The sequence below is a fragment of the Salvelinus fontinalis genome, chromosome 18, assembly GCF_029448725.1.
Source record: "Salvelinus fontinalis isolate EN_2023a chromosome 18, ASM2944872v1, whole genome shotgun sequence".
In the NCBI taxonomy this organism is placed as follows: Eukaryota; Metazoa; Chordata; class Actinopteri; order Salmoniformes; family Salmonidae; genus Salvelinus; species Salvelinus fontinalis.
In genome coordinates this window covers 44,091,540-44,107,000 of record NC_074682.1, presented here as the reverse complement: position 1 = coordinate 44,107,000, position 15,461 = coordinate 44,091,540, and the positions used below count along the sequence as shown (strand labels likewise).

Below are 15,461 nucleotides of genomic sequence, written 5' to 3'. Positions count from 1 at the left end.
GTTTGGCCCGTGGTGCAGGTGAAATGGTGCTTGGCCAATGGTGCACATGAAATGGTGGGGCCTGTGGTACAGGTAAAATGGTGGGGCCTGTGGTACAGGTGATATGGTGGAGCCTGTGGAACAGGTAAAATGTTGGGGCCTGTGGTACAGGTGATATGGTGGGGCCTGTGATGCAGGTGAAATGGTGGGGCCCGTGGTGCAGGTGAAATGGTGGGGCCTGTGATGCAGGTGAAATGGTGGGGCACGTGGTACAGGTGAAATGGTGGGGCACGTGGTGCAGGTGAAATGGTGGGGCACGTGGTGCAGGTGAAATGGTGTGAGATAAACATGTGATGTGAATGTGAAAGGTTCTACAAGCGCTGTCTGTGAACTACTGATGCTCTGCAAATTCTTTAGAAAATGTGAACTCATCAATCTTATCTTCTGTTTTTTTCCCCAGGAGTTTGCCACTCTGACCAAGGAGCTGAACGTGTGTCGGGAACAGCTGCTGGAGAAAGAAGAGGAGATATCTGAACTGAAAGCTGAGAGGAACAACACCAGGGTAAGAGTGAGTGCGTGCGTTACTGAGTGTATAATATGTGTATAACATGTGTGATGTCTCTGCTCTAGCTTCTCTTGGAACACCTGGAGTGTCTGGTGTCTCGTCACGAGCGCAGTCTGAGGATGACGGTGGTGAAGAGACAAGCTCCTCCTCCCTCTGGGGTCTCCAGCGAGGTGGAGGTCCTCAAGGCCCTCAAGTCCTTGTTCGAACACCACAAAGCCCTGGACGAGAAGGTGTGTGTACCTTTATCTCACTGAAAACCGGGCTTTTATTCCAACCCAAACTAACACTGTGGTTGTGTCTTACAGGTGCGTGAGAGGCTTCGGGTGGCTCTTGAGAGAGTGACTACACTAGAGGGACAGTTATCAGCCACAACTCAGGAGGTGTGTGTGTTTGTGTGTGTGTGTGTCCTCACCTGCCATCTGCTGATGCCCCAGTCTGCTAGCTTTTCTGAACGACCAACACGCAACCAAGGGACTGTCTTTTCTGTTCTCTCTCTCTCTCTCTCTCTCTCTCTCTCTCTCTCTCTCTCTCTCTCTCTCTCTCTCTCTCTCTCTCTCTCTCTCTCTCTCTCTCTCTCTCTCTCTCTCTCTCTCTCTCTGTTCTCTCTCTCTCTCTCTCTCTCTGTCTCCCTCTCTTCTGTTCTCTATCGCTCTCTTCCTCTCTTAAGCACACACACAGAACCAAGGCACACTCCCTTTCTGTTAAAATGTCTCTTACTTGTTCATTCAAATAATTTGTTCCCTCTATCTTTCTCTCTCTCCCTTTCTCCTGTCTTCATCTGTTCAACAAGAATCCATTACAAAGGCAAATAAGACTAAACATTCAGTACAAGCTGTGTTGTGCACAGGAAAACCCAAATGGGATCCAAAGTAATAACTTGTTAGGTTCATTTTTTGGTCCTGTATTGTGTGTTGCACCTTTCACCCACTTTCTCCCCAACTCACTGGAGCCTGCATAGAATAGAACAGAACAGAATATAGTAGAACAGAAATGCAGTTTGGCAAACTGTTTGAGATTATAATTTGAATGGCCACAATATCGCCAGGAAAACACATTGTATTTTCTTTCTCGGATTATTCTAGAAGCAGTAGGTCGCTCTGGATAAGAGCGTCTGCTAAATTACTTAAATGTAAATGTAAAAGAGTACGGAATTTAGAGCAACGTTTAGAGAAACATTCATTGCCCATTCCACAGAATTCCCTGAATATTCCTGAAGTGTGTACCTGGTGCTGTGATGTTCCTGTGTGGAGCGATGGGATGGGGAGTCTAGGGCCTGCAGCAGCCAGGAACATCTGTCTCAACTGGGGACAGTCACAGCCTGTTAGAACTCTGGAATTGGGATCAGGACTTCCATTGGTGCTGCTGTAGGAAGCTGTAGAATAGATACACATAGAGAGCAAGAGAGTTGGGGAGAAAGGGAGAAAGAGATATGGAAGGACAGGTAGATAGAAGGGGCAGAGCCATCTCACTCCCACACATTCTGAGGGACCAGAGGGCCTCACCAGGACAACAATATCACATCTAATCATCTCAGCTCAGAGGTGTGTGTGTGTGTGTGTGTGTGTGTGTGTGTGTGTGTGTGTGTGTGTGTGTGTGTGTGTGTGTGTGTGTGTGTGTGTGTGTGTGTGTGTGTGTGTGTGTGTGTGTGTGTGTGTGTGTGTGTGTGTGTACTTGTTTTCCTACCTTGTCAGGACCCCAATGTCTTAACAATTCACCCAAATGTCCTGACAAGGTAGGAAAACAATAAAAAAATGGAAAAGTCAGAACTGTTCAAATTCTATTTTGTGTGTGCGTGCGCGTATGCGTATGTCTGTGTGTGTGAGTCCCTGAAGAGCAATGTGATGCAGCTTTGGATCTCCTTCATTCTGGCCTAAAGACAAAACGTGCCTACCTACCAGCACTCAAACACAACCTAGTGTAGACAAATCTGCATCCAGAATCAGTTCGACGCCTGCCACTCCGCCTTTGACCTAGAGGTGACCCTTTGCCCTCTGTGTGTGTGTGTGTCTGCAGCTGATCATTGTGAGGCAGAGGAAGGAGGGAGAATCTTTGGACAGGAATGATGCTACCAAGCCCACCTGGAAGGTCTGTTTGTCTGTCTCCCTCCTCTCTCTGTCTTTCTATCTGTCTCCCTCCTCTCTCTGTCTTTCTATCTGTCTCCCTCCTCTCTCTGTCTTTCTATCTGTCTCCCTCCTCTCTCTGTCTCCCTCTTCTCTCTGTCTTTCTATCTGTCTCCATCCTCTCTCTGTCTTTCTATCTGTCTGTCTATCTGTCTCCATCCTCTCTCTGTCTTTCTATCTGTCTGTCTATCTGTCTCCCTCCTCTCTCTGTCTTTCTATCTGTCTGTCTATCTGTCTCCATCCTCTCGCTGTCTTTCTATCTGTCTCCCTCCTCTCTCTGTCTTTCTATCTGTCTCCCTCCTCTCTCTGTCTTTCTCTCTGTCTCCCTCCTCTCTCTGTCTCCCTCCTCTCTCTCTTTCTATCTGTCTCCCTCCTCTCTCTGTCTTTCTATCTGTCTCCCTCCTCTCTCTGTCTCTGTCTATCTGTCTTTCTCTCTGTATTGCTCTCTCTCTTTCTCTGTCTATCTGTCTTTCTCTCTGTCTCGCCCGCTCTCTTTCTCTGTCTATCTGTCTTTCTCACTGTCTCCCTCCTCTCTCTTTCTCTGTCTATCTGTCTTTCTCTCTGTCTCCCTCCTCTCTCTTTATCTGTCTATTTGTCTTTCTCTCTGTCTCCCTCCTCTCTCTTTCTCTGTCTGTCTTTCTCTCTGTCTCGCTCTCTCTCTCACACACGCGCTCTCACACACGCGCTCTCACACACACAGACACAGACACACACACACACACACACACACACACACACACACACACACACACACACACACACACACACACACACACACACACACACACACACACACACACACACACACACACACACACACACACACACACACACACACACACACACACACACACACACACACACATTGCTGATAAGTTAGACTAAATGCAGAATCTACTCTGTGGTTAAAGCTCTTTTGTCATTGTGATGATTGCAATGCAGTTGAGCCCTACTGTACTACCAAAGAGCCCCGTCTTCTCTCCCTCTCCTAGTATTATTCTCTGAAATGAGCACGTGTTATGTAACCCTGTCTGTGTCTGTCTATGTCTGTCCATGGGGAATAATGAAGCTTTATGTAATTAAACATGGAGGACAGTTTGTGCCTGGTCAGAAATCCCACAAGAGGGTCAGATGACCTAATTCTTTGGACAGAGGATTTATTGAGCATTAGAAACATGGTTGGAAGTTTACCTGGGATGTATGGGTTCTGTTATAATGCTTTATAATCATAATAAGATAATTAGTTGTTTCTTTCTTTGGTTAAGAGTGCTACAGTAGAACAGTGCAGTCTGCAAGCCTACCAGAGAACTAAGCAGTTCAGCTGATATGAGTAGCATGTCTACAAAACATATTGATTTGCACCCCTTTTGCCCTCAGAACAGTCTCAATTCCTTGGGCCATGGATTCTACACCGTGTCAAAAGTGTTCCACAAGGATGGTGGCCCAGGTTGACTCCACAGTTGTGACAAGTTGAGAGAAGTGGTCCCTTTGCCCCTTTCGTTTTCCTCACACAGGGTGCCAGCAGCGTACTGGTAGGGTAGAAGGGAGCTGTTTTCAGCCTTTTTAGCAGCAAGTCACTTAGTCTAGACCTCCCTCCAGGAAAAGCCTGCACCCTAAGAGCTGAGAGAGAGAGAGAGAGAGAGAGAGAGAGAGAGAGAGAGAGAGAGAGAGAGAGAGAGAGAGAGAGAGAGAGAGAGAGAGAGAGAGAGAGAGAGAGAGAGAGATTTGCAGCCTTGTCCGGATTCCCTGCTCCAGAGCCCTGTCAACACACTGTAGTCTAACCCCCACCCAGCTACACACGCTTCCCCTCACCACAACCCTTACCTCCTTCCTAACCCTTAGCTTAATACCTACCGACAGACTGGCAGCTCCTGGAATGTTTTCCAAGATTGCATAGCAGTCAGACGTCCTTTGTCCTCGTCCTGTCGTGTCCCGTGTATATATATATTTTCTTTGCATATCTTTTTATATATATTTTTCTAAAAACTCAACTTCATAACACTCTCCTGCAACCCGCCTCACCAATTAAAAAAAAAGTATTATTCACCTCAGATCTGAAATCCACAACAGAAGCTAGCCAGAAGCTAGCCAGTTCACTGGCTAACGTTAGTATTCAGCTAATCATGGTTGGCGGTCATCAGCTATCCTTTAGCTCGAAAAGCTATCGCCAGTTTTGTACATGCGACTCAGACCAGAGCATACCGGACCTATTTTCTCTCCATATACCCGGATTTCTACCACAAGCTCTGGACATTTACACCTGGATCTTGCAGCTAGTTAGCTGCTATCCGAGTGACTATTGGCTTACGTCGGTCCCGGAGCAAACATCAATTATTCCGGAGCTAGCCAGCTGAAGAGTTCCATCAGCCACTCCTGGGCTACAATCCCCTATCCGGACCCATTTTACTGCCGATGCGGAGCCCCACCGGGCCTTCACGACTGGACTACTGACGTTATCTGCCCGAGGGAGTTATCCAACTGGCACCTCCGTCGCGACGTTACCTGAACGCCCATCTGCAGCCCGCTAATCGTTAGCTGTCTTATTGGCTGCTATCTGAATAGGTCTATCGGACAATTTTCTTGGGTCACTATAACTATATCTATTTTGCCAATTGTATTGATCCCCTCTATCACACGGAACCCCACTAATCTACCGATGGAAACGCACGAGGTGGCTAAAAACAGACCTCCATCCTCTGCCAGCTTGCTACCCATGGTCCGGCTAGCTGTCTGAATCGCTGTGACCCCAACCAACCTCACTACTCACTGGACCCTTATGATCACTCGGCTAAGCATGCCTCTCCTTAATGTCAATATGCCTTGTCCATTGCTGTTCTGGTTAGTGTTTATTGGCTTATTTCACTGTAGAGCCTCTAGCCCTGCTCATTATACCTTATCCAACCTTTCAGTTCCACCACCCACACATGCGATAACATCACCTGGTTTCAATGATGTTTCTAGAGACATTTTCTCTCTCATCATCACTCAATGCCTAGGTTTACCTCCACTGTATTCACATCCTACCATACCTTTGTCTGTACATTATGCCTTGAAGATATTTTATCGCCCCCAGAAACCTACTCCTTTTACTCTCTGTTCCGGACGTCCTAGACGACCAATTCTCATAGCTTTTAGCCGTACCCTTATCCTACTCCTCCTCTGTTCCTCTGGTGATGTAGAGGTGAATCCAGGCCCTGCAGTGCCTAGCTCCACTCCTATTTCCCAGGCGCTCTCTTTTGATTACTTCTGTAACCGTAATAGCCTTGGTTTCATGCATGTTAACATTAGAAGCCTCCTCCCTAAGTTTGTTTTATTCACTGCTTTAGCACACTCTGCCAACCCGGATGTCCTAGCCGTGTCTGAATCCTGGCTTAGGAAGACCACCAAAAACTCTGAAATCTCCATCTCTAACTACAACATTTTCAGACAAGATAGAATGGCCAAAGAGGGCGGTGTTGTAATCTACTGCAGAGTTAGCCTGCAGAGTTCTGTCCAACTATCCAGGTCTGTACCCAAACAATTTGAACTTCTACTTTTAAAAATCCACCTCTCTAAAAACAAGTCTCTCACCGTTGCCGCCTGCAAAAGACCACCCTCTGCCCCAACACAAAAACATCCTATGGCATTCTGCATTAGCATCGAACAGCCCCCGTGATATGCAACTTTTCAGGGAAGTTAGAAACCAATATACACAGGCAGTTAGAAAAGCCAAGGCTAACTTTTTCAAGCAGAAATTTGCTTCCTGCAACACAAACTCAAAAAAGTTCTGGGACACTGTAAAGTCCATGGAGAATAAGAACACCTCCTCCCAGCTGCCCACTGCACTGAGGATAGGAAACTCTGTCACCACCGATAAATCCACTATAATTGAGAATAAGCATTTTTCTACGGCTGGCCATGCTTTCCATCTGGCTACCCCTACCCCGGTCAACAGCACTGCACCTCCCACAGCAACTCGCCCAAGCCTTCCCCATTTCTCCTTCTCCCAAATCCAGTCAGCTGATGTTCTGAAAGAGCTGCAAAATCTGGACCCCTACAAATCAGCCGGGCTAGACAATCTGGACCCTCTCTTTCTAAAATTATCTGCCGACATTGTTGCAACCCCTATTACTAGCCTGTCCAACATCTCTTTCGTGTCATCTGAGATTTCCAAAGATTGGAAAGCAGCTGCGGTCATCCCCCTCTTCAAAGGGGGGGGGGGACACTCTTGACCCAAACTGCTACAGACCTATATCTATCCTACCCTGCCTTTCTAAGGTCTTCGAAAGCCAAGTCAACAAACAGATTACCGACCATTTCGAATCCCACCGCACCTTCTACGCTATGCAATCTGGTTTCAGAGCTGGTCATGGTTGCACCTCAGCCACGCTCAAGGTCCTAAATAATATTTTAACCGCCATCGATAAGAAACAATACTGTGAAGCCGTATTCATTGACCTGGCCAAGGCTTTCGACTCTGTCAATCACCACATCCTCATCGGCAGACTCGATAGCCTTGGTTTCTCAAATGATTGCCTCGCCTGGTTCACCAACTACTTCTCTGATAGAGTTCAGTGTGTCAAATCGGAGGGCCTGTTGTCCGGGCCTCTGGAAGTCTCTATGGGGGTGCCACAGGGTTCAATTCTTGGGCCGACTCTCTTCTCTGTATCCATCAATGATGTCGCTCTTGCTGCTGGTGAGTCTCTGATCCACCTCTACGCAGACGACACCATTCTGTATACTTCTAGCCCTTCTTTGGACACTGTGTTAACAACCCTCCAGACGAGCTTCAATGCCATACAACTCTCCTTCCGTGGCCTCCAACTGCTCTTAAATACAATTAAAACTAAATGCATGCTCTTCAACCGATCGCTGCCTGCACCTGCCTGCCCGTCCAGCATCACTACTGGGGACGGTTCTGACTTAGAATATGTGGACAACTACAAATACCTAGGTGTCTGGTTAGACTGTAAACTCTCCTTCCAGACTCACATCAAACATCTCCAATCCAAAGTTAAATCTAGAATTGGCTTCCTATTTCGCAACAAAGCATCCTTCACTCATGCTGCCAAACATACCCTCGTAAAACTGACCATCCTACCGATCCTCGACTTCGGCGATGTCATTTACAAAATAGCCTCCAATACCCTCCTCAATAAATTGGATGCAGTCTATCACAGTTCCATCCGTTTTGTCACCAAAGCCCCATATACTACCCACCACTGCGACCTGTACGCTCTCGTTGGCTGGCCCTTGCTTCATACTCGTCGCCAAACCCACTGGCTCCAGGTCATCTACAAGACCCTGCTAGGTAAAGTCCCCACTTATCTCAGCTCGCTGGTCACCATAGCAGCACCCACCTGTGGCACACGCTCCAGCAGGTATATCTCTCTGGGCACCCCCAAAACCAAATCCTGCTCTCCTTCCAGTTCTCTGCTGCCAATCACTGGAACGAACTACAAAAATCTCTGAAACTGGAAACACTTATCTCCCTCACTAGCTTTAAGCACCAGCTGTCAGAGCAGCTCACAGATTACTGCACCTGTACATAGCCCATCTATAATTTAGCCCAAACAACTGCCTCTTCCCCCTACTGTATTTATTTATTTATTTTGCTCCTTTGCACGCCATTATTTCTATTTCTACTTTGCACATTCTTCCACTGCAAATCTACCATTCCAGTGTTTTACTTGCTATATTGTATTTACGTCGCCACCATGGCCTTTTTTTGCCTTTACCTCCCTTATCTCACCTCATTTGCTCACATTGTATATAGACTTATTTTTCTACTGTATTATTGACTGTATGTTTGTTTTGCTCCATGTGTAACTCTGTGTTGTTGTATGTGTAGAACTGCTTTGCTTTATCTTGGCCAGGTCGCAATTGTAAATGAGAACTTGTTCTCAACTTGCCTACCTGGTTAAATAAAGGTGAAATAAAAAATAAATATTATTATTTTTTAAATAGACCTTGCCTAACACACCCTAGGACAGGGTTTCCCAAACTCGGTCCTGGGGCCCAGCCTAGGTGCACGTTTTGGTTTTTGCCCTAGAACTACACAGCTGATTCAAATAATCAACTCATCATCAAGCTTTGATATTTGGAATCAGCTGTGTAATGTTAGGGCAAAAAAACAAAACGTGCACCCCTTGGTGTCAGAGAACCGAGTGTGGGAAATGCGGCCCTGGGAACTCTACAGGAAGAGACAGAGACAGACAGATACTCTTATGTTCTCTAGCTATGATATGAATGAGAAAAATTGAATAATTGGAGTCATACTGAGTCTGAGTGGCAACATGTGGGTCTGTGCGTGCGTATGAAGACAGATGAATAGGAGAGAGGGAGGGAGGTCCTGATAGTAGGGCTGCCCGCTGCGCTGCCTGTCTCAATGTGTCTCCCTGAAGGTTCATTAACACCACATAATTCATTTTACTTTGGGGTGAGAGAGAAACGTCAAAACAACATCTCAACACACACACACACACACACACACACACACACACACACACACACACACACACACACACACACACACACACACACCACACAAACACACCACACACACACACACCACACAAACACACCACACAAACACACCAGACAAACACACAAACACACCACACAAATGGTGCCTTTCTGATTCACTAAGACCTCAAACATTAGCAGAAGAAACACTCTTCAAGTGTAAACAACATCATCATGACAACATGCAAACTCCCCTTACTCTATCTATCTCTCTGAAAAAACAAGTGTGTGTGTGTGTGACCCTTCAGAGGCTACCTAACGGTTCCATAGACGCCCATGACGATGGCAGCAGGTCAGTGGAGCTACAGGAGCTTCTGGATCGGACCAATCATGAGCTGGCTCAGAGCCGCGAGCGTTCGGGCACACTCAGTACACGCGTGGCAGAGCTGGAGGCGGAGCTAGCCAACACTCGCCGAGACCTGAGTCGCAGCGAGGAGCTGTCAGTCAAACAACAGAGGGAACAGAGAGAGGTGAGCGTAATTGAGGAGATAGGAAAAGAGAAGGGGGAATCGATATGTCTCATTCATAAACATAAACACTGTTGATTGTATAGAACTTGCCAGTGTCCAAATTAATAGGAAAATCTAACGTCACATGTGCCGAATACAACAAGTGTAGACCTTACTGGGAAATGCTTACTTACAAGAGTGAATAAAATATTTACCAAATAAAATAAAATAAAAAATAATAAAAAGTAACACAATAAAATAACAATAACGAGGCTATATACAGGGGGTACCGGTACCGAGTCAATCGGCAAGGTTCTATGTTATGTTTCCTAGTATGAACACACACACTGTATTTTCTCTCTTACTATATGCCTGTTGTAGGGGCTGGCGCAGAGGGAGGATATGGAGGAGAGGATTACAACGTTAGAAAAACGTTACCTGGCCGCTCAGAGGGAAACCACACACATCCACGACCTCAACGACAAACTGGAGAACGAACTGGTTACCAAGGACTCTCTGCACCGACAGGTAACACACACACACATGCTGAATAAGTCACCATCGACTGTGCATGGGTATGTATGACACATACGAGCACATACACATCTCGGGGAGTCTGGAGGGGGTCAATGCTGGTTCACATAAAGAGGGGACGGGGTGAGGTAGGGGACTCACACACAAACGGGGGTGAATGCTGGTTCACATGAAGAGGGGACGGGGTGAGGTAAGGGATTCACACACAGACGGGGGTGAATGATGGTTCACATAAAGAGGGGACGGGGTGAGGTAGGGGATTCACACACAGACGGGGGTGAATGATGGTTCACATAAAGAGGGGACGGGGTGAGGTAGGGGATTCACACACAGACGGGGGTGAATGATGGTTCACATAAAGAGGGGACGGGGTGAGGTAGGGGATTCACACACAGACGGGGGTGAATGATGGTTCACATGAAGAGGGGACGGGGTGAGGTAGGGGATTCACACACAGACGGGGGTGAATGATGGTTCACATAAAGAGGGGACGGGGTGAGGTAGGGGATTCACACACAGACGGGGGTGAATGATGGTTCACATAAAGAGGGGACGGGGTGAGGTAGGGGATTCACACACAGACGGGGGTCAATGCTGGTTCACATAAAGAGGGGACGGGGTGAGGTAGGGGACTCACACACAAACGGGGGTGAATGCTGGTTCACATAAAGAGGGGACGGGGTGAGGTAGGGGATTCACACACAGACGGGGGTGAATGATGGTTCACATGAAGAGGGGACGGGGTGAGGTAGGGGATTCACACACAGACGGGGGTGAATGATGGTTCACATAAAGAGGGGACGGGGTGAGGTAGGGGATTCACACACAGACGGGGGTGAATGATGGTTCACATAAAGAGGGGACGGTGTGAGGTAGGGGATTCACACACAGACGGGGGTGAATGATGGTTCACATGAAGAGGGGACGGGGTGAGGTAGGGGATTCACACACAGACGGGGGTGAATGATGGTTCACATAAAGAGGGGACGGGGTGAGGTAGGGGATTCACACACAGACGGGGGTGAATGATGGTTCACATGAAGAGGGGACGGGGTGAGGTAGGGGATTCACACACAGACGGGGGTGAATGATGGTTCACATAAAGAGGGGACGGGGTGAGGTAGGGGATTCACACACAGACGGGGGTGAATGATGGTTCACATGAAGAGGGGACGGGGTGAGGTAGGGGATTCACACACAGACGGGGGTGAATGATGGTTCACATGAAGAGGGGACGGGGTGAGGTAGGGGATTCACACACAGACGGGGGTGAATGATGGTTCGTCAACCGTTCAGTTGAGGGTGAAGTTCAGTTTATCTCCACTTGAAGCCAGAGAATGTGAGGTTGACACAGAGTATCCATTACTACCTCAGAGACATCATCAGGGACAGGCCTCTAAGGTTCCATCTATCACACACACACACACACGCACACGCACGCACGCACGCACGCACGCACACACACACACACACACACACACACACACACACACACACACACACACACACACACACACACACACACACTCACACTCACACTCACACTCGCACGCACGCACGCACGCACGCACACACACACACACACACACACACACACACACCAACTCTGACATGTGCTCAAACCTATAGTGCTTGGTCAGCAGTCGGCAAGCCTACCAGAGAACTAAGCAGTTCAGCTGATATGAGTAGCATGTCTACAAAACATATTGAGTTGCACCCCTTTTGCCCTCAGAACAGTCTCAATTCATTAGAGCATGGACTCTACAAGGTGTCGAAAGTGTTCCACAGGGATTGTGGCCCATGTTGACTCCAATGCTTCCCACAGTTGTCTATGTCATGGAAAGAGCAGGTGTTCCTGATGTTTTGTACACTCATTGTATATGGAGAAAACAGTGCTTTTGTAACCACTGATAATAAAAATACAACATTTTGAGTTATGCCAGTGACATTGAGTCCAAACATCTGTATGACCTTAAATATGTATGTGATCATCTCTCTCTTTCTCTCCACCTCTCTCTCTCCCTCTCTATCTCCCTCCCTCCCCCTCTCTCTACCTCTCTCTCTCCCTCCTTCTCTATCTCCCTCCCTCTCCCTCTCTCCACCTCTCTCGCTCCCTCCTTCTCTATCTCCCTCCCTCTCCCTCTCTCCACCTCCCTCTCTCCCTTTACCTCTGTCAGAGTGAGGAGAAGGTGCGCCAGCTGCAGGAGTTGTTAGAGTTGGCAGAGCAGAGGCTGGCTCAGACCATTAGGAAGGCTGAGACACTACCAGAGGTGGAGGCAGAGTTGGCACAGAGGGTGGCAGCCCTCACCAAGGTAACAACACACACAGTCACAGTCCTAAACATACGGAGGCTGGATGTCAATCGAACCCACCACAGCAATCTTGATTCACGCACACTTGTTATTCTGACAACAGGAAGGTATCTAGCTGTAAGGGGAAGGTATCTGGTAATAGTTGTAGGATTTCACAGTAACCAAAACAATAACTGTTTTTTGACAATGTGAAAAGAGCTCGGTGTGTAAATACTGGAATGCAGGTTTGATTGAGTTGGGTCCTGTGTCTCCCCCTGCAGGCCGAGGAGCGACATGGCAACGTTGAGGAGCGACTCAGACAGCTGGAGTCACAACTGGAGGAGAAGAACCAGGAACTGAGCAGGGTGTGTGTGTGTGTGTGTGTGTGTGTGTGTGTGTGTGTGTGTGTGTGTGTGTGTGTGTGTGTGTGTGTGTGTGTGTGTGTGTGTGTTGCTGTGTGTGTGTGTGTGTGTGTGTGTGTGTGTGTGTGTGTGCGTGTGTGTGCGTGCGTGCGTGCGTGCGTGCGTGCGTGCGTGCGTGCGTGCGTGCGTGCGTGCGTGCACATAGTCTTACCCTGCAGGCTTTCTCTGACCTCTCTCTGAGTGCAGCGTAGGCCGACTCTTCACATTAGCCTGGCCCCTTGACTTTGTCTCTTCATGTTCCCTCACACACACACATGTAGTGACGCCTCTAGCACTGAGATGCAGTGCCTTAGCTGCGCCACACGGGAGCCCCAGAGTGAGGGATGCATGCCAGCAAAGCCACTACACAACACAACACTAAACAATACATTAATTGCATTATAACGGTGACAAACGGTGCCCACAAACTGTTAGGGCCTACATAAAGCTGTCCCAACAAGCAGACCCAACACCTTACCACTGCTACACCTGGCTATTTCTGGAAAACAGGTTATAGGCTCCGTTTCCTACCAAGTCAGAACAGTAGGTGAAATTAAGAGGGGAACATAGGGTGAGGCACATGGGCTACTAACAGCTTACTACACAACATACACTAAGTATTACTTTCTTAGCTACAGTATACAATACAGTTTTGGACTCACCTTGTTGTGCTGTGCTCACTTGAACATGAAGGTGACGTGGCGGTCCTTTGTCATCAAAGTCTGGCATTCTCTGGATTTATGGTGCTTTCAAGACAACTTGGAACTCAGAAAAAAACAAGGTTGAATCATGATGATGTCAGTGATCTTCAGGTCGTAGCTCTAGAAAGTGGTGCGAGTTCCCAATTTACAATTCCAAGTTGGATGACCGTTCACAGTCGGATCTCGTTTTTTTCCCCAAGTTAACGTCTGATTTACCAGTTCCAAGTTAACAGTTGTTTCGAGCGCGGCATAAATCATGCTGGATTGACAGTATGGCCAATGTTGAATGTCTATCATTTTAAGCTTAGAAAATAGACCCTTAAACCCAGAATGGGGACCACACAACCACTCTACTGAATAGCAGACTAGTGATTTCTTAGCAATGCTTGCAGTTAGCCACTGATTCCTTCCAAACCACTCATTGTTGAATTTGCTATTTCCAACTTGATGTGTAATGTTTAAGTCCAATGGCCGATGAGCACTGATAAGTTTTATCTATAATTTATCTTCATTATTTCTCTTATTATGACAAGGATTAAAAAGGACTTGATTCATGATGATGACTGCTAGCTAAGATTTTGAAAGTATGATGTTGAGTCCAATCAAAGCTACTGTAGATAAAACGTGATTTGACGTCATTTTATCTGTGGCCAATGACCTTGAGCCTACTTGGATGGGCACTTCTAATGTAACTCTATGGCAGCACCCAAGGGGCTTGAATTTTCGAGCTCTACCCTTAGATTTGGCAGTGATGTAGTGTCCCCATGAGTGACAGAACACTGAGCCAATCACGGCGCAACTAAAGAACATTCCCATTAACATTAACCCTAAGCTCCTTATTTTCCGCTGGCTGCCCCACCACCACAGAAAGCACTGAGCTAGGCTGAAACACCTGCATTTTGGAGCTGCCTTACTCAAGAAAAAAAAAAGAGACCATGTTTGTAGGGAAGCTTTATTAACTCAAATATATATGTATATTTTACATTGTTTGCAAACTGATATGTGACAGATATGAATGCCAAAATAACATGCAAATCAGGCAAGCCCACCTGCTCAGTGACTTTCAATGTGGCACCGTCATAGGATGCCACCTTTCAAAAAAGTCAGTTTGTCAAATGTCTACCCTGCTAGACCTGCCTGGTTCTACTGTAAGTGCTGTTATTGTGAAGTGGAAACGTCCAGGAGCAACAACGGCTCAGTCGCGAAGTGGTAGGCCACACAAGCTCACAGAAGAGGACGACGAGTGCTGTAGCGTGTATCGCGTAAAAATCGCCTGTCCTCAGTTGCAACATTCACTACCGAGTTCCAAACTGCCTCTGGAAGCAACGTCAGCACAAGAACTGTTCGTCGGGAGCTTCATAAATTGGGTTTCCATGGCCGAGCAGCCACACACAAGCCTAAGATCACCATGTGCAATGCCAAGCATCGGCTGGAGTTGTGTAAAGCTCGCCGCCATTCGACACTGGAGCAGTGGAAATGCGTTCTCTGGAGTGATGAATCACGCTTCACCATCTGGCAGTCCAACAGACGAATCCGGGTTTGGCGGATGCCAGGAGACCGCTACCTGGCCCAATGCATAGTGCCAACTGTAAAGTTTGGTGGAGGAGGAATAATGGTCTGGGGTTATTTTTCCAGTGAAGGGAAATCTTAACGCTACAGCATACAATGACATTCTAGATGATTCTGTGCTTCCAACTTTGTGGCAACAGTTTGGGGAAGGCCCTGTCCTGTTTCAGTATGTCAATGCCCCGATGCACAAAGCGAGGTCCATACAGAAATGTTTTTTCGAGATCGGTGTGGAATTATTTGATTGGCCTGAGCCCTGACCTCAACCCCATCAAACACCTTTTGTATGAATTGGAACGTCGACTGTGAGCCAGGCCTAATCGCTCAACATCAGTACCCAACCTCACTAAT

At 47.4% G+C, this 15,461-nt stretch overlaps 1 protein-coding gene across 8 annotated transcripts in view; it reads left to right on the top strand.

Moving 5' to 3' along the window:
• Window positions 1-15,461, top strand: part of ppfia4 (PTPRF interacting protein alpha 4) — a 120,043-nt gene that overhangs the window by 87,542 nt on the left and 17,040 nt on the right. For all 8 annotated transcript variants that reach the window (XM_055869579.1, XM_055869577.1, XM_055869582.1 and 5 more), the window contains exons 2-9: window positions 440-541; window positions 610-774; window positions 850-924; window positions 2,558-2,629; window positions 9,417-9,638; window positions 9,999-10,145; window positions 12,329-12,463; window positions 12,724-12,807. In XM_055869579.1, coding sequence (XP_055725554.1) covers window positions 440-541; window positions 610-774; window positions 850-924; window positions 2,558-2,629; window positions 9,417-9,638; window positions 9,999-10,145; window positions 12,329-12,463; window positions 12,724-12,807 — 1,002 coding nt within the window. The remainder of the gene's footprint in view (window positions 1-439; window positions 542-609; window positions 775-849; window positions 925-2,557; window positions 2,630-9,416; window positions 9,639-9,998; window positions 10,146-12,328; window positions 12,464-12,723; window positions 12,808-15,461) is intronic.